The following is an 18,956-nucleotide window of genomic DNA, read 5'->3' on the forward strand; positions in this document are numbered from 1 at the left end:
GACATTCTATAAGCATCCTGATCCATATCTTTTAGCAATATCACATCTTCCTACACTCATAATGAGCAGAAATTTTGAAAATTTATTTTTAGCAATATCCTATCTTCCTGTATTTTTGGGGAAAAAAAACAAAACTTAGGAAACCAAAGACAGCCACCTCATTCAGTTAATTTAATCCTCGCCTCTGAATGAAGTGATTTCACTCACCCATTATCTTGTATTTTGTTATAAAAGTCGGTTCAATTTCTATTCCGAAGCTGAAATAAAAATGTAAGAAGGTTGTATATATTTAGTTCAAAGAAAGCCAATGTATTGTTTATAAATGAAATTAGCTAAGTACATATACTTTAAGGTTTTGCTTACCATTTGGGCCTTAAAGGAAACCGTCCCAAGTGCCAAATACAATTTTGCTTTGAGTTCATTTGTGTTTTCGATGATACCCGAATACAAAATCTAGATTGTTATAGTCACTCTTATTGTGATGGCAAAAGCTCTATGGATTCATATGTAAACATACTCTATTGCTCTATATACATTGAATAGAAAAACAAAGATCACATACATAACCATGCATTACATCTATCCTGTCTTCCAAATATAACTATTAGTGATCATCCGATCCTTTTACAATGTTCTTAAACCGATAAAAGTACAATTCTTTACATTAATGAGAAAGAACTTGGGAGAGTTTGGACGCACCTTGGCATTTGATATCATGTTAACTTTGACATTTTCTGAATTGAGTGTTAGAGTGTATGTATGTGAGAGGCTATTTTTGGATGATTATTAGATATATCATTAGGTTGTCTAAAGAAACAATGTCATACAAAGAAGTATAAAATCAAATGTGCAAATAAAAGCACCCCTTCATAATAAGCCGGTGTTCTTTTTACTGGTCTAGACTTTCAATATGTATTATCATATTGTAGCATGCATGTGTTTGAAAATCAGAATGAGATCCAAGAAAGAAAAATGAAAATGAAGAAAAGTGTAAATGTTAAAAATGTGAGAGTGCGTGATAAGTATTCAAGCACTTACTTCTGGAAAGTATATTGGTCTACTTCTTAAGAAGTTAATAACCAACAACAAATGCAAATTCTAGGTATATGAAAAGGTTATGCGAATAATATTTTGAGTGTTCTAATTTGATATATCTCACATAATCCTTGGAGAATATGGGGAACCGTCGGAAGCTGATTTTATACCCTATAATAAGTAATTAACTTAAGAATATGTAGTGTTTTTGAGGCCACGTTAAGGATATATTCAAAATAAGTCGGTGCTTTATCATAGACACTAAAAGTGTATGATTTGTAATAGGGAATTAGCTTCTACAAATCACCTATTTTTTAGCAATTTTTTTTATTTGATTAAATATATAAGAATTGGAACACTAAAAGTATTTGATTTGTAATAGGAATTTACCTTCTACAAATCACCTATTTTTAGCAATTTTTTTTTTTGATCAAATATATAAAAATTATAAATACACTCAAACCTGTCCAAAGAAAGAGGTTCAATGTGCATTGGGATTGTAGGCTATTATAAAAGACTATCTTTCATATTAGAGTGCCACATAGGAGAGAGAAAATGTTATCTCTCATATTAGAGTGCCACATAGGAGAGAGAAAAATTTCTTTTAGAAGTCTCTGCTTTAGTATATAGATAGTAGATTGTGGGCTTTAACCCGTGGCCCAAGATCGATCTGCTATGCTGACATTCGTATGATATTTTGGAAAAATGTCGGCCATATGGGTAGTAAAGTAAGAGTGTAGAGTGTAGAGAAAATTAATCAATTATTATTATTAGTGGGGATTTGATTTGAATCAAAACGGAGAACATAATTAGTAATTTCTCTCTCTCTTCCTCCCCCTCCCCCTCTCCCTCTCTCTCTTTCCTTCTCAACCAAACCCAACTCTCTCTCTCCCCACCACAAACCCATCTCTCCCTCTCTCTTCTCCACCTCCGCTCACAGCCCTACTGCTTGCAGTTATCTAGTCAAGTGAGTAGGGCAGGGATCGAGTATGGCTATATCCGAATCCAATTCGAATAGTTTCATAATATCCGAACCCGATTATATCAGAAATTTAATATCCAACCCAAATAGATAACACTAAAAATTAAAAAAAAAAAAAAAAAACCCAAGAAATATATCCAAACCCAACAGACCCGAACCCAACCCAAATAAGTAAACCGATATAAAAATCGACCCAAACCCAAACTATTCGGATTCGGGTTGGTTCGAATTCATAAGCGAACGTTCTAGGCAGAAGAGGGTACGTGGACAAAAATGTGTTTGGTTGGTTTCTCTCTCTCTGTCCTCATCTCTTCTCTTCTCTTCATCCCTCTTTCTCTCCGCTCACGCCCCACTGCCTAGCAGTATACCAGTAATTGTGGGCTTTATCCTGAGGCCCAAGATCGATCTGTTATCTATATTTTGGAAAATGCGTAAAGTAAAGTGTAGAGTGTAGAGCGTAGAGAAAATTAATCAATTATTATAAATTATTCGTGGGGTGATTTGATTTGAATCAAAACGGGGAACATAATAACAACTTCTTCTTGTAGCCGAAGAAGCAGAAGTAGTAGTAAGTCTTCTGCTGCTGCTGCTGCTGCAATGGCAATGGCTACTACTTCTACTTCTACTGGTGGGCCTCTTAAACCCATAAAGTTATTTGATTTCTCCTCTTCAGATTCATCCCCTAAACTAATTCTCACCCCTGATCAATTGCTTTCTTCCTGTCAATCCCTCAAACATCTCTCACAAAAGATTCATATCCCTGGCACCACCCGCAAAGAGTTTCAACTCTTGCAGGGCAATAGGATAAGAAAGCATGATATGGAGAAGATAAGCAGTGTGGCTCTTCAACCTGCCAATTTGAACAAGAATCGCTATACTGATGTTGTCCCATGTATATATACTTCCTTTCATTTTATAAAGTTTGTTTTTATTATTGGTATGCCTGTTTAATGCTGGGGTTCGAGCTCCAGACCTCTGGTATCATCAAAAAATGTGTGGGCAAGCCTGTTTTTAAAGAGATGAGTAACTCAATTGTGTGTAGCTGGGTTCGAACCGAACCCCAGACCTCTAGTATCATCAACTAAGCTAGAAAGCCTTTCATTTTATATATTCCACATTAATTAATTCCTTTCATTTTATAAAAAGTTTGTTTTTTTTTTTATTGGTATGCCTGTTTGATGCTGGGGTTCGAGCTCCAGACCTCTGGTATCATCAAAAAATGTGTGGGCAAGCCTGTTTTTAAAGAGATGAGTAACTCAATTGTGTGTAGCGGGGTTTGAACCCCAGACCTTCCTTCATTTTATAACAGTTGAGCTAATATGCTTTGTTATTTTGCAGTTGATCATAGCAGGGTTATACTCAAGTCTACTGGAAGTGGTTATATAAATGCTAGCTTTATAAAGGTAACAAAAGCTTATATGATGATTCTTTAGTAATACTTATTAGTTATTACCCCTTGTGATGAAGTCTTTAAATGATTTTAAAATATAGGTTGGGGGGGAAAGAGTTTCAGAGTTTATTGCTACTCAAGGACCACTACCACAAACATATCAAGATTTCTGGGAGATGGTAATCGAGTATCGTTGTCCTGTCATTGTGATGCTTACAAAATTAGTGGACAATTGCACGGTAACCTTATGAATATTCTTACTAGTTGTAATCAATAGGAGGAAATATAGTATCGATGTTCATCCCACATCTCAAACACCATTTTATTGATTGCTTATTGGTAGTATACTCTTGTAATTTGAGTTTCAGTTGTAGATTGATCTGATATGTTGAATTGCATTGCAGACGGTAAAGTGTGGAGATTACTTTCAAGTACAAGATGGTAGTAAAGAATTTGGTAACATAAGTGTGTCTACTAAGTGGACAAGAACAACTGATACTTCTTTAATCTTGCGCTGCTTGGAGGTGAAGTACAAAGAGGTAAAGTAATATATATATATATATATATATATACAGATTTATGCTTCTTATTCAGATAAGCTAGAGTGTAAGCAATGGTTTAAGAACCTTTGGGTGCAGAAAATCAAAATTGTCACATTAAATACAAATGCATGTTTTCTTTTTGTTTTAAAGTTGTTATTCTGTCTAATAAGTGGTCTGACTTCTGAATTTAACTTAGAAATACGAACTGCTCGTCTATTTGTCTTGATTCTCATTCACTACCTGGTTGTTTGAATTTGTTACGACCATTATTATATCTGATTTCAGTTGATTTATTTATGTCTTATGATAGGTCTTTAATTATTTGATTTTGTTTTTTATTTTTTAAATGTTTGAACAGTCAGATGAAACATCCCACTCTGTCATCCATATACAATATCCTGAATGGCCTGATCATGGAGTGCCTGGGGACACAATTGCTGTTCGTGAAATCTTAAAGATGATTTATCATGTTCCACCAAACCTCGGCCCCATAGTTGTTCATTGCAGGTTGCGCTCATGACTGCTGCTTTACTTTGTGCCTGTTAATGCATACCAGATCATGTATTCATGCATTTTTACAAATTATTTCAATCCCATTTCCAGTGCAGGTATTGGGAGAACAGGTGCATTTTGTACAATTGTTAATACAGTTCAAAGAATCCTTGATGGAGATATGTCAGCATTAGATCTTGTCAACACCATCTCTTTATTCAGATCTCAACGTAATGGGATGGTGCAAACAATGGTATATTTCTTTCTCTGTGTCTTTAATTGGTGATTTAGCAAGTACCCCTGGCGAGCAATGAATTTAATGTGGTTAATAGGCTACAGAAAATAAAAATTGCTAGTTTATTGACCAAAAGGAATAACACTCAAAGTCACCCGAGTGTTATTACACATTTACACTACTTAATGTGATTTAGATCATAATAAGTTAATATATGAGCACTTTCCATTTCTATCCAGTTCTTGAATCCTCGCTAAATTCCTATTGCATGATTGATCAGGCTCAACTCGGGTATTGCTATGATGCGATTATTGATGAATTGGAAGACCTCACCTCAGATGTCGATCACTAGTAGGTGAGTTAACATTGTACCTGCATTACTTGTGTTTCTGATTACTGTTAAAAGTTGAGATAGACTACTATCATCTATGGGATTATTTAATGATTTTCTGGTGCATATCCTACTTTTGCAGGTCCAGTTTATGACCCGATGGTTAGAAGAGGAATGGGAGAGTGGAGGATTGGTGCGTACTTCCATTGGAGTTTTACTTGTCCACACAACTGTAGTCTTGAGGGGTTGCTTTGTCAGTCCCTTTTGTTCTCTTGAAAACCAGTGTAACAACTTATTGACGATTCATTTTACCGAAAGCCAGATCTGTTGGGCGCCAGAGTAGTGTATTCTTAGTATTTTTTAACCCAAATTTTAGCAGATCGTCTTTCCAGGGCGGCTAAAAGAATCTCAGCTGCAAGTATGTCAAATATTACTTGGGCAAAGAAGCCCTGCTATTTTCTCATTGTCAGGGTTGTTTTTTTTCAATCATTTTGTATTGTTCTTGTGGAACCTGTTACTTTTGCTAGATCGTGTAACACCTTAACTTTGTTTCATCAGTTTATACAAATCCATGCTCATTTGTTTGGTTGTGACTCTGTGAGGCAGTTATAGGACATTTTTTGGAATAGCTAGTTGTCCCCATCCATCCAAATCTTACCAATGATCTATCCGTTTTAACATCCCTTGGTATTATTCACTGAAACAAAAATTTTACTATTTATTATTGACTGGTACTTGGTATAAAGCAATTGCCTCAGGAAGCAGTGGAGTAAATTTGGTTTGTTCACGATAGAAAATCCTATGAAGCACCACTTCTATAGGAAAACAAGATGGATACCAAGAAATGGTACAAAAAAAAAACAAGTTCGTATAAGATAGTTTGGAACTCAGATTTTACTCGCACATAAAATGTTAGAGTTTACAATAATAATCAATCTCCCTCCCAATCAAGGGAATAATTCCTTGTTGGGTTTCAATCAACATTCAATTCGACAAGTTGTTCAAAATATATTGAACGCATTTTAAGGAAAGACAAGTAGTTAGACACACGGGGCGTTCTTTAAAAAAAATTGAAGTATATACTGGATGACAAAGAAGACATGAGTACAGGTCAGATTCAAATTCTGTCAACTACTCAACTGTGTATAATTTGCTGATACTTGAGTTGCACCTTAGAAAAGCCCAAGTCTACAGAATATTATGACAATCTCAGGAAAAATGTTACAAAAGCAATGGTACTCGTCCTTAAAGGACACATTTCTTTGTAAAGTTCAGGAAAAAGGTTTCAGAAGCAATGGTACTCATCCTAAAAAACACATTTCTTAGTAGGATTCAAGTGAGTGAAAAATACAATAACTTAAATTAAAGAGTAAAGGGAGGATATCATAAGCCATGTTCAATTCATTGCATCATAATCATCCTGCTTCTCATGGTATTCCAGAACCTTCTTCTTTATCTTGGATGAATCTACCCAAGTAATGAAGTCTTCCGTGTTTCTTGTCACCAGATAGGCAGGATCGGTAACTGTGTTTGGACCCACCCTAATGTGTCCCTGCTCAATGTAGGTCACAGCTTCTTTCAAATGCTCTGCAAACTTTCTCCTCACCAGAACAGTTGATAGTCTTCGCCTGCACATACAATACCGTGCACATGTTACAAAAATAATATTCTTCAACTATAACATCAAACTTCAAGTCGCGCGTATTAGCACTTCAAGAACAGCAGTGATTAACACACAAGCATAGGAGAGAAAAATGATAAACATTCTTAATGTCATAACAAAGCACAACATAAAAGCTGTGTTTGGTTCAAGGAAAATTGAGAAAAAAAAAGTGTTTTCAAGGAAATTGAAAACTTTTGAATGTTTGGTTCACAATGGAAAATGAAAAACTAGAAAACAAATTTTTCAAATGTGTTCAAAAGGAGGAAAACAACCTCCATTTTAACACAGAGGAAGTTGTTTTCTATTTTTGACAGTCGAGGCTCACAAGAGAGAGAAAGGGAGAGATTTCAGAGATTGCAGGTTTCAAAAGGTTTTAATTCCCTACTTCGCGCAAGTTTCACAAGCCTTGATCCAGTACTCCCAAACTACACTCAACTACAACAAACTTTCCCATTTCCAACCAAACACACAAAATCCAAATTCTTGGAATATCATTACATGGAAAACCAAATCTAAGAATCTGTTTTCTTTAAGAATCAGATTTCAGTGAACCAAACACAGCCAAAGATCTGCCAAGTTTTCATCTATTTGGAAACCTTTATTTCTTGTCTTTAACAACTTTTAACTTAATTCATTTGTGTAAAGAAGCGACGTCAATTAATAGCGAAAAATATACAAGTAGAAGATCAAGGAATCAGACAATAGACCTACTAGGGAAAGTAAAGTAAAACAAATCCAACCCATTCCAATAAAGGACTATATCAAACAAATCCAGCCCATTGCAAAACCCACCGAAGGAATGTCTTGGATGCTAAGATACTATGCAATAACATAAACAACGAAAAGTACCTTACAAAAGAAGACACTGACAATTTATCACACAAAGCCAAGCTCTTCATTTGTTGGATTACACCCATGTTATACCTGTCATTGGCATAGAAAGATTACCAAAGGATACCAAAAATTACAAAGGACCAAACATACTCTTAAACTTAATGATGCAGCTGAAACTGACAAAGCTGAAGCCTAAGCATAACCATAACAGAACTAAGTACATTAAGTTATTAAGTCCAACATTTCTATCATACACCTTCACCTGATATTTTACAACCTTACCCTGCATAGTTTGAAAAAACGCACCGAGGCTTACACCTCGTGGCGTGTTTCAAGCATCATAGACGAGACACACACCTTATGTTAGTTGAAGAGACTTACGCGGTTACGCCCCGATACCTAAGCCTTGAGGCTCAATTCAGCCCTTATCCTTTTTTTTTCCTCTTGTTAAATAAGACAAACTAATCCTAACAAGTTTGAGAATAATATATAAAAATTAATAGGATATGTTAGTCTAAACCTTCAGTTAGCACACAATCAGCCCCAACCATTACCTACTTTGTTCAAGCTTTTTCCTATACAGCTCATCAATGTCACCCGCAGTCTCACAGGTAAACCTTGAAGAACCAATAAGGCAATAACGATTACGCTTTTTTAATTATTCATATCACATGAAGTTTTCTATTTTTCTTGATTTATTTATATATATATTTTTTTTAGAATGTTTCAAACATTATTTTTTCCAAAATTGATGCTTACACCTTGTATGCCTCTGAGGCTAGACTCAAGCCTGGAGGACACCTCCCACCTCGAGGCTTAAAGGTGTGTTTTAAAACCTTGATTGTACATTGAAGTCAAATATGCTTGTAGACTAAAAACCTAATAAAATGATCTTTCCACAATAGACCAATTCTTGCACCAGTCCAATCGGTTATATCGGATGTATATATTTGATGTTTTCAAAATATATATTAGTATAATCATACCAAATATTTCTAAACATTATCACTAAAATACAACAAAAAATATCAAATTAAATTAGAAAATATAACTAGCTCAATTTTGAAGTAAGTCAGTCATGTCAAAACACAAAAATTACGTTTGGATATTTAAAGGAATAAGGGATTGAGAAGTCCTAATATTTAATATACAGACCAAAATAAAATAATTTGTATATTTAACTTTTCGTTGAAGGGATAATAAGTAAACTCTTAGCTTTGTGTATTGATTGGGCTCTATTATTATTAATAACGATTAAGAATCTAATTAGATAATTAATTTTATGTATTTTTGGATGGGAAACCAATATTTTCAATAAATTTTTTTCATGCCCCTTTAACTCTCTCGGTCATCTCGGCGAGTAATCACTCAATTCGGGTTTCTTAAATCGGTTCATGAGAAAAATTTTTCAGTTTAAAACTAATCGGTTTACCCTGGCCGCCTTCAAACAGTTAACTAATCCGATTTGTGGGCTTTGATAGCATAGCTAGAAACCCCTTGTAAAATGATCTTTCCACAATAGACCAATTCTTGCACCAGTCCAAGCTTAAGCACCTAACAATACTAAAAACTTTCTCACATTAGAAAATTGTTGAACATTCCATTACAGCCTTCCACAGAAATTCTAAAACAGCTCGTCAATGATACAAAATTAATAAGCATTATCACTAATACCAAAATTAATAAGCAAAATATACATACAGTTTCTCTAGAAGCAAGTCAGTCATCTTGATACGAAAAGGGTCGTTTGGATTCATTTGCTTCAACAAGTGAACTTGCTTCTGCACCATCCTACATATACTTGAATATCTACAAACCAAACATTAAAATAAATTAGTAAATATTTCTTTAGTTGAAGTGTGAGTTAAAAAAAAAAGCTTACTTCTTGTAATCATCTCTACCAGTGATATGGTAACGATTCATAATATGAGCTTCTCTGTGCCCACCTTCTCTTTTCCATTGCAAGAAATCAACTTTCTTCAATAACTTCTTCTCATGCCCCTTTAACTCTCTCATAGTAATCACTACAACTACCTTCTTCTCTCAATTCAACAACTTTTTTTTTTTCAAGGTTTATCACAACTGCAAAACCCTAGCCTTCTTCACAACAGTTAACTAACTCTTGTTTTGTGGGCTTTGATGGCTCTCAAATCCAAGGAATTGTAATGGGCTTTTTAGCTGTATTTTGATTTGGGTGAAGGTTGAAGAGTAAACTTTGACTGAGAGAGAATCAATTACAAGTTATAACTTCCCAGCGTTGTTAGCAATTCGGGATACGACAAAAATTCGATACGGTCAAATATTCGCAATACGATAATTATGTAGTGTTTAATTAATATGTGTTTTAAACGTTTGGTTGTAAGTAAAAAATTCGTGATATTATGTTAGTAAATATTAATCCGTGAGCGTGAGGGAACTCTTGAGGTCACTATTCAACACTCTCACAAAAAATCATTTCATACGTGCATTCTCCTGTGTCTGTCCGTACCTCTAAATAACCCTTACTTTGTATCTGACCGTATCCCCACTCTTCTCTCATTTCCCCATATTTGCTTCCAACCTCTCCCAATCTCTCCTCCAAACTGTTCTCACAATCTAAGAGTGATTTACACAGCCTCAATCTCCTTCCTTCACTCTTTCTCTCACTCTCTTTTCTTCCTTCTCAACCAAACCCAACTCTCTCTCTCCCCACCACAAACTGATCTCTCTCTCTCTCTCTTTCTCCACCTCCGGCCACGCTTTTGCGCTTTATAGTTATATAGTAATAGTTGTCATTCTTTACAACATAACAAACATATCTAAACAATTTAACTACAAAAATATTGAAACCAATTGAATGATCATTTTCATTTATTTGTTATTGGATTGAAATTAACGATCAAATTTCAAAATATACACACACACCATGATATGACAATTTAAATATTGCCAAAAAAATATAAAATCAAAATTTTTGGATTAATTTATTACTAAAAATATAAAAGTGATGACATAAAATACATAAAAAATAACAAAAACACAACCGAATTTTTGAAAAATTCAACAAAATCCATATTATTCGTTTCAAGACGAAAAATCGCAAATTATTGTGAATCTTTCAAACATTGAAAATTATTATACGTTTTGCCCTTTAAAAATTCGATCGAATTGCTAACAATGCTTCCAAGTGTAAGTCTTTACAACGAGATCCAAAATTTTGGATAAGTTGCTTAATGTTAAGGTAGTGACATAGTAACAAACGTGGACTTTTTTTCCTATGTGAATATGTGATCATGCCTCCACCTAGTTCCAAGTTATCTACTGTTAATCAACCCACCTTGTCTGAACGTGAAGATTCTTTTTGTTGGATTCACTTCTTGCTTGGGTGAACAAACATAAGTGGGTCTAAGATTGTAGCAAGGTTTGGCTACATTACAAAGAGTCAAACTTGTGTAGCACTTTGTCACAAAAAGCAATTGCCATTTTGAGGCTGTATCTAGTAAACGTCAACTCCTTTAAGTTGCAATATGAATCATACATAAAAAAATTACCTTTAGTAAAAATTATGATGTGGAAACTGTGTAGTATGGACAAATGGACATTTATGAAGAGGAAAGAGACTAGAGAGTAGAGTTTTAGTTGTTTAGTCGTCTGGTCTAAGTCAGTGGGTGGGTAGGGATTTGACCTGACCAGTTCTTCCTAACGTCTTCACTTGGTTTCTTTCTTCTTACATTACATTTCAGTGCGTTGAGTTTTTTTTTTTTGGTTTTTAGGCAAGTCTTTTCTGGTGGGTTTGGCTTAACTTCTAACATTATTGCCTGCTTTCATCTGACTTTGTTAGTAACACAAGGCCATAACCATCTTCTATATTGTTATTTTTTATTTTTTAAAGCTCAACAGATCCACCTACCATCTTATTTCTTACTGGTAAGATTCTATTGCTCTAGAATTTGGCAAATTTTATTTCAAGTTTCAATTTTTAGGAATGGGCTACTTTTTTTTATGAAGTTTAGATGCTTGGAATTGTATTTAATTAATAGCTTTCTAATTGTGTTCTATGTGGTGGGTTTGTTTTAATTATTCTTTATGTTGGTAAAACTTATAAATATATATATATATATATTGCCTTTTTGTGTATTGGATTTTCAGTTTGGTGTTTGATGGACTGGGGATTTTGAGTGGATTAGAGGATCAGCTAGTTTTATGGTTGGCTAATTAAGAAAGGCTTGCTTATTGTTAGTTGTTTTGCTCCTGGTGGATTGATAGTGGACAGGGGTATTGATAAATATTCAGTTCCCAATTCTTATGTGGGAAGGACTACGAAGAAGTGAAGTATTATATGCAATTTTTGACAAAATGGGAGGACTTTGCTCGAAGAGATCAACTGTCGATAATGCTCCTAGTGGAACTTTTGCGCAACCGAGTGATCTTATTGAGCAAGGATCTCATGGAGTTCAAATGAAAAAAGACGGTGTTCTAGTTCCCCCTCAGGTTGGTGAAACCATGGAGAAGCATGTTCAGGAATCTTTTACAGTTCCTGAGATGAACACAAGTGTATATGGGACGAACCAGAACAATATTGAGGATGGTATTCCGCGCTTACCTAGGGCTCTCTCAAACAAATCAAGGTCAATGAAGTCTAGGCCTGCTGCGGTAGTAAAGGTGAGTGCACCTCAAAGTCAGTTGTTCCTTTTGGTGGAGAATATTTATTATTTTGTGTGGTTGAGAACTATTTCTAGAATCCTAGTGATAATGTATTACACTTAACATCTTTTCTTGTTTAATTGTATTCTTTAGAAGAACAACTATATCTATCCTGTATCTCTAATGTTTTAATTTATCAGTAATGGTTACTGAACATCATCTTAACATGGAATATGTAACATTATGAGTACATTTAACTAGATAGTATTAGAGGCCTACAGCAGGAAACACACTAATTGCACGAGAATGTCATCAGCCTTGCTTATGAGTGCCATAAATGTTTTGTTTAATATACAATGTAGTCGCTGCGTCATTCTTCAAGATATCTCATCCAACTTGAATTGGTGTTAGAGAAATCATTGGGACAAGCTGACGGAGGAGACTTCTCTGCAATTACTGATTTAGACCTCTTGAATTTTCTCCACTGGGGTTTTTGATAACTCATCCTCTCTTCTCATTCTTGATATCTAGCAAATACCTGTGAAGGGCTGGTAGATATTATCAGATCAGAAAAAGGTTTCTCAAATTTCAACGCAAACGCTAATATGATTAAAATCAAATACTTGGTTTTCTGCCCCTAGTATATTATTCTTCACTAGTAGGTATTATTTTTTTTAGTTATTTACAGTATTCAACCACATTCGATTCTGTCTCTCATGTATGTCTGAGCTGCAGTACCATCGTAAAATGCAATGATGGGGATTAATACTTTTTTCGATCCTACTGATCTTGCGAGGGGGGTTGGTGTCAAAAGCCGCTTTGATCACAGGAGAGTGTGTGTATAGGTGTTGTGTGATAAACAGTCTCTGGTCTGAAGTGATGATTTTAGTAGAGTGGGCCTAGGGGATGGTCCTTTTTGTTAAGATGGCGGAATGCTAATATGGCTCAATTGACCTGTTTGAGGAGTGCAAATAGTAGTCCGAGACCACATTAAGATCCCAAATGGCATCATCTCAAGCTTCTCATCTCCTTTAAGGCTTTAAATTGAAGTGTTGGGACGAACTGCAGTAACATTTCTTCTAAGGGTAAAGAAGGTTACGCTGTTTCAAATATCCTTAGGCAAAATTTTGTAAAAATAGTATGTGTGGATGACTACATCAAAGCTCATTTGCTACCGAAAATTGTGCCAAGCATGTTTGTTTAGTGATGGATGCAAATTGTGATTATAAATCTAATCATATAAAAGGTCAATAGGAAATCTTGGTTTTTATGCTGTTGTTAATTAGTGAGAGCTTACTTCAGCATGACAGTATCTGATCCTTTTGGTGCTTTAGGTCCTGTGTGTTGTCAGTTTGTCTTCTGCACGATGTTTCTTTCTCCAGTGCTAAATAGTTTCCTATTGTATCTCAGGTTTCAGAAATGAGCGTGCTTTTAGGCAAAGCTGGCACTGCTGGGCTTGGGAAAGCAGTAGAGGTTCTAGACACCCTTGGTAGTAGCATGACAAATTTGAACCTCAGTAGTGGATTTGTCCCAGGGCGCAACAAAAGGAAACATAATATCAATATTGGCTTTTGAGGTTGCCAACACAATTGTTAAAGGTGCTACTCTTATGCAATCACTTTCAAAGGAGAACATAGAACATTTGAAAGAAGTGGTGCTTCCATCAGAAGGAGTTCAGTACTTGGTATCGAAAGATATGGAAGATCTCCTAAGGATTGCTGCTGCTGACAAGAGGTGTGTATTAGAAAATTTTCATTTTCTTTTCTTTTCTTTTTGTGTGTGAGTCCAGTTGCATAATTATCTATATTTTCCTTACCCTTTTCTAAAAGATTCCATTTCTTCTTTGCGTTACATATAAACAGGGAAGAGTTGAAAATATTTTCAGGTGAAGTTGTCCGTTTTGGGAACCGGTGCAAAGATCCTCAGTGGCACAACTTACATCGTTATTTTGAGAAGTAATATGAATGGATACTATCGTACTTCAACTTTTATTGTTTTTTACCAGTAAATGCATTTTTCATGCTTTTGTCATCAATGTCTTCTTATTCTTTTTTAGGATGGGTACAGAAGTTGTCACCCAAAAGCAACTGAAGGAAGAAGCAGAAACAGTGATGCAGCAACTGATGACCATGGTCCAGTATACAGCTGTGAGTTAACTGTGAATGACTAGTGTAGGAAGCCGCACACTTATTACGTTAAACGTGATTAATTTTTTCTTCATATAGCAACAGTAATCTTATTTTAAAAAGTCATGTAATGCACTTGTTTGTCTGATGCATATCAGCCCCTCTTTTAATACAGATTATACTGTCACATGTGTTTTGCTTCCTGCTGTAAACGTTTGTAATGGTTAGCAGATTTAATTCAGCTTCTTTGACATACAGCTATAACACAAAACTCTTGGGGGAGGTGTACAAAAAAACGAAATAAAAGTAGAAGTAGAGGAAACAATGAAGAGCAACTTCAAACTAGGCTCTGAGTATCAGCAAGTGGTCTTTATTTTCACTTTGCTGGAAATCATATTGTAGTTTTTGTAGTTATGATGTACAGCCTTGTAGTTGTTTGAACGTTGTTTCAAGAATTCATGAAGCAAAGAAAAGTTTGTGTTTCTGTGCAGGAATTGTACCATGAGTTGCATGCTCTGGACAGATTTGAACAAGATTATCGACGAAAACTGCAGGAAGAGGATAACTCTAGCGCTGCCCAAAGAGGTAAATTGCTTGACAGTTGACCATAAAGCTATTGAGACAATATAGCCAATGAAAAGAAAAGTTGATATGAGACAATGCTGTTAAAAGTGTTCTCCTTGATACCTGTGGTTTGGCTGCCTCTAGAGGGCAATAAGGTGCTTGGGCACCCTTGCAAAACAACCAAACTAGGGTTCTCAACTTAAGAATTATGGTGTAGTGTACTCAAGTGGGAAGTAAGATATGATTGTTCTGAACCTATCATCAGGATATCTTCTTGTGATCTTAGTCCATTCCAGCAGAGATTTGAAATGCAACCAAGTCGTGAGCGTAGTAGAATACATTATCACGTATCTTTCTCAAATATATAATCTAATGAACTTTGTCATTCTCCATTGTTATTACTTCATTATCTATACATGAGGATAGTTGACTTGGTTTACTCTGACTTGTAGGAGACAGCCTTGCCATCTTAAGGGCAGAATTAAAAAGTCAAAAGAAGCATGTTAGAAGTTTAAAGAAAAAGTCACTCTGGTCCAAGATTTTGGAAGAGGTAAATTACCATATATTTTCATATCAATTCGCAGAAAATTACTGGTCAAGGATTCAGTTTCTTAGGGATGGTTTTATTTGTTGCTATTTTATGCGTTTCAAAAAGTTCAATTGTGCAGTTTTCTTAGTTCTTTCTCCATCTTTATGGTTCTTTTCCATCTTTATGGTTCTTTTCCATCTTTATTTTGTATCTTATTATGCTGACTTAGAGCACATAATGAATGTTTTTATGTCTATTTGATCCTGTAAATAATAATTCTAATATCACATATACTGCAGGCCATGGAGAAGCTTGTTGACATTGTTCACTTCTTACATCTAGAGATTCATGATGCATTTGGCAGTGCTGGTATTTATTCAAAACTTTTAGTTGAAGTGTGGGACTCCAATTTATGTGACTTGGGAGTCAATTTTCTTATTGATTAAATCTCATGATGCTTTCTCCTTGTTGTACTTGCAGACACTGAGAAACCATTAAAAGGATCTCAAAACAATCATCAAAGGTTGGGACCTGCTGGTCTTGCATTGCATTACGCAAACATAATTACTCAAATTGACACTCTTGTGAGTTCACAATTGCTTTTTACAGTAAAATATTTGTTCATACCATTTCAGAAGCCTGATCTTCTAAAAAAAAATTCATTTTGAATATGGTCTTAATATCCGCAATATACTTAAAAAAAGAAAAATTTATTGCAATGCATTACACAAACATAATTACTCAAATTGACACTCTTGTGAGTTCACAATTGCTTTTTACAGTAAAATATTTGTTCATACCATTTCAGAAGCCCAATCTTGTAAAAAAAGTTAATTCTGAATATGGTCTTAATATCCGCAGTATACTTAAAAACAGAAAAAGTGTCTGTCGACTTGGCATTAACATTCTGGCTATTAAGATAAGCTGTGACCTGTGAGAAACTGATATTCAGGCTCTTCTTTCTATTTTATCCCTACTCTGGATATTTTTGTAGTCGTGCTTTTCATTTTATCCTATGTTACATGGACACACCATATTTTAAAAATATTTTGTGTCGTTTCCAGGTGTCTGTGTCAGATAGGTGTATGTGACACCTCAATTTTTTATATTTCGCCGTGTCAAACACTTCGTCTCCATGTAGTTTACGGACACATATCCGTGTCGATGTAACTTACATTTTATCTTATTTATATCCATGTCATTGAATTCTGTACATCATTTGTTTGAATTAGTTATACTAAAAAACTAGGGCATTTGGTTTGTTGTTGGATTAGTTGGCACTTCACTGACAACTTTAGATGGAAATGTATAGTTTGTTAATAGTTACCAGGTTTTGAAGGTATGGTCAGAATTTCTAATTCCCCATGGAGTAATAATACCAAATCTTCATAAGAATGTTGTGGATCATGTCGCATACTCGCATCTAATGAACACAATTGTTTTTCTTCTTCCGGAGTAGACATTTGATAGCGAGAGACATTAATGTGTTAATTCATACTGTTACTCTAGAATTTTTACGTGTTATATACTCTCGTCAGAAGTGATATTTTGCTAATTCATGTGGGCAAACTTTTGAATGGAGAACTTCTTGCTGTGGTCAGGTATCTCGATCAAGTTCTGTGCCTCCAAATACGAGGGATACATTATACCAAGGGTTACCCCCCAGTGTGAAGTCAGCTTTACGTTCCAAACTACAGTCATTCGAGGTCAAGGAAGAGGTATACATCAATCCAGCTGCACATTTCAAATACTGTGAGGACATATTGATTTAGTGAGGGAATTGAGACTGTTGATAAGCACTTCCACATATTTAATCTACTTACTGTATAATAACCCTCTCAATTTGTTTACTCGCAGCTAACTGTTACACAAATTAAAGCAGAAATGGAGAAAACTTTGCAGTGGCTTGTCCCAATTGCTACAAACACAACCAAGTAAAAAGGCCCAACCATTAATCTTGTTTTTTCTTTTTATCATTTATTATAGTTACCCATTTTAAAGTTTGTTTGATTGATCATAGCATGTTTTGTTGGAAAATATTGTGAAAACCATGAAAGTTTAATTTCAAGTGTCATTTTTTCAGCAAAAGTATTTTTCCAGAGATAATTCTCTAGCAGTGAAACATACCATTGGATATGATACTTACTTTTCCTTAAAATTCATTGAGTACATTTCACTTTTTGTGCTACTGTTGATTATTTTTTGTTGGGTATGTCGTCACCGTGATATGAACCAGAGCACATCATGGTTTCGGTTGGGTTGGAGAGTGGGCAAATACAGGGTAAGTCATTAATTAGTAGTTCATATGGATTCTTTGAATATCGGAAAGTTTTCCAGGTTAAAAGAGCTGGTTTTACTTGTTTTCAGGTCTGAGGTAAACCGAAAGCCAGCTGGACAAACGGAATTAATTAGGATAGAGACACTCCATCATGCAGATAAAGAGAAGACTGAAGCTTGCATACTTGAGTTAATCGTGTGGCTTCACCATCTCATCAGCCAATCGAGGTCAGGAACGGGTTGTGGGGTCAGGTCTCCTATCAAATCACCTATGAGGTCCCCAACCCAGAAAACAATTCCATTGCCTACTCACAAACCCAGCGCTTCATTTCCCAACCTTACTTTCGAAGACAAGGAGATGCTTCAGGATGTAAACAAAAGGAAACTGACGCCAGGGATTAGCAAAAGTCAGGAATTCGACGTGGGGAAAACAAGGCTAGACAAGCATACAAGGTTAAGCAAGAGTAGTAGTCATTCCCCAACAAGTAGCAAGGAGATTTTCCCTGTTAGAAGATTACCTACTCTACCTGTTATTGATTTTCATATTGACAAGATCAAAGCTTTGGATGTTATTGATAGAGTGGACACTTTTTGAAACTTGTGTATGGAAAACAGATGAATGCATAGAGAAGGCTCCCATGAGGATCTGTGTTTACGCGTATATTAGGCTTTAGAAATATATTGTGTAAGATAATTAGGATATTAGGAACAGGAACAAACAGATAATATATTCTATATGTATTTCCAAAAGTTGAGGCAAGTTTTCTAGACCCTATGTACAAAAAAAAGTTCTAATCAAGTGAGCAGAGGCGAACGTTTTGGGCTGAGGGGTATGTGGACAAAAAATTATTTGGTTGGTTTCTATCCTTCATTTTTCATCTCTTCTTTTCTCTTCGTCCCTCTTTTCTTGATTTCCACGCCTCTCAATATCTCCCTCTCCATTTTTCCCTCTCTCTCTCTGCTGTCCTCATTTCTCATCTCTTCTCTTCTCTTCATCCTTCTCCTCTCGATCTCCACGCCTAAAGCTGTCTTTGGATCGGTTGGGGTAGTTTTGAAAAATCCAAACCCGAACCGATAAGAAAATTGAGAATCCGAAATTGAAACCGAACCGATAATATTACATCTAAGAAACTGAACATATAAGATATATTGCAAACCAAACCCGAACCGACCTGAACCAAAAACTATAAAATCAATTAAATTTTAAATTAATTTTATTAATTTTAACCCACAATTGATAACACACATACAAAATTAATCATAAATATTACTAAAATTAATCTTAAATAAATACAAAACCAAACCAATATCTTATCGGTTCGGGCCGGTTTTT

General features: G+C 35.2%; 3 protein-coding genes across 5 annotated transcripts; 2 read left to right on the forward strand and 1 right to left on the reverse strand.

Annotated features, from left to right (window-relative positions):
• Positions 1-1,949: 1,949 nt before the first annotated feature.
• On the forward strand, positions 1,950-5,600 carry PTP1 (protein tyrosine phosphatase 1). 3 transcript variants are annotated; one of them, XM_086605975.1, is made up of 9 exons: positions 1,950-2,002; positions 2,389-2,909; positions 3,356-3,420; positions 3,509-3,646; positions 3,812-3,946; positions 4,308-4,456; positions 4,553-4,694; positions 4,957-5,031; positions 5,150-5,600. In XM_086605975.1, the coding sequence occupies exons 2-8, from the start codon at positions 2,615-2,617 to the stop codon at positions 5,026-5,028; spliced, it is 996 nt and encodes a 331-aa protein (XP_086462101.1). In that variant the 5' UTR covers positions 1,950-2,002; positions 2,389-2,614; the 3' UTR covers positions 5,029-5,031; positions 5,150-5,600. The 3 variants fall into 3 exon arrangements, 2 of the variants coding, with proteins under 2 accessions (XP_086462101.1, XP_086462102.1); XR_015221204.1 differs by lacking the exon at positions 1,950-2,002 and having other exon boundaries at positions 2,273-2,909; positions 4,558-4,694; XM_086605976.1 differs by lacking the exon at positions 1,950-2,002 and having other exon boundaries at positions 2,275-2,909; positions 5,156-5,344.
• A 572-nt stretch (positions 5,601-6,172) lies between these two features.
• LOC147500961 (Alpha-L RNA-binding motif/Ribosomal protein S4 family protein) lies at positions 6,173-9,736 on the reverse strand. The gene is made up of 4 exons (XM_086605978.1): positions 9,387-9,736; positions 9,206-9,313; positions 7,520-7,594; positions 6,173-6,635 (listed from the first exon to the last, which is right to left on the reverse strand). The coding sequence occupies exons 1-4, from the start codon at positions 9,518-9,520 to the stop codon at positions 6,404-6,406; spliced, it is 549 nt and encodes a 182-aa protein (XP_086462104.1). The 5' UTR covers positions 9,521-9,736; the 3' UTR covers positions 6,173-6,403.
• A 1,906-nt stretch (positions 9,737-11,642) lies between these two features.
• LOC147500962 (protein PSK SIMULATOR 1-like) lies at positions 11,643-18,383 on the forward strand. The gene is given in 13 exon segments (XM_086605979.1): positions 11,643-12,145; positions 13,538-13,668; positions 13,670-13,861; positions 13,990-14,082; positions 14,184-14,274; positions 14,745-14,838; positions 15,270-15,367; positions 15,646-15,715; positions 15,827-15,930; positions 16,948-17,064; positions 17,204-17,280; positions 17,583-17,627; positions 17,714-18,383. Coding segments are annotated over 13 exon segments (1,974 nt in total). The 5' UTR covers positions 11,643-11,788; the 3' UTR covers positions 18,219-18,383.
• The last annotated feature ends 573 nt before the right edge of the window (positions 18,384-18,956 follow it).

This window comes from Coptis chinensis, chromosome 4, assembly GCF_015680905.1.
Source record: "Coptis chinensis isolate HL-2020 chromosome 4, ASM1568090v1, whole genome shotgun sequence".
Lineage (NCBI taxonomy): Eukaryota > Viridiplantae > Streptophyta > Magnoliopsida > Ranunculales > Ranunculaceae > Coptis > Coptis chinensis.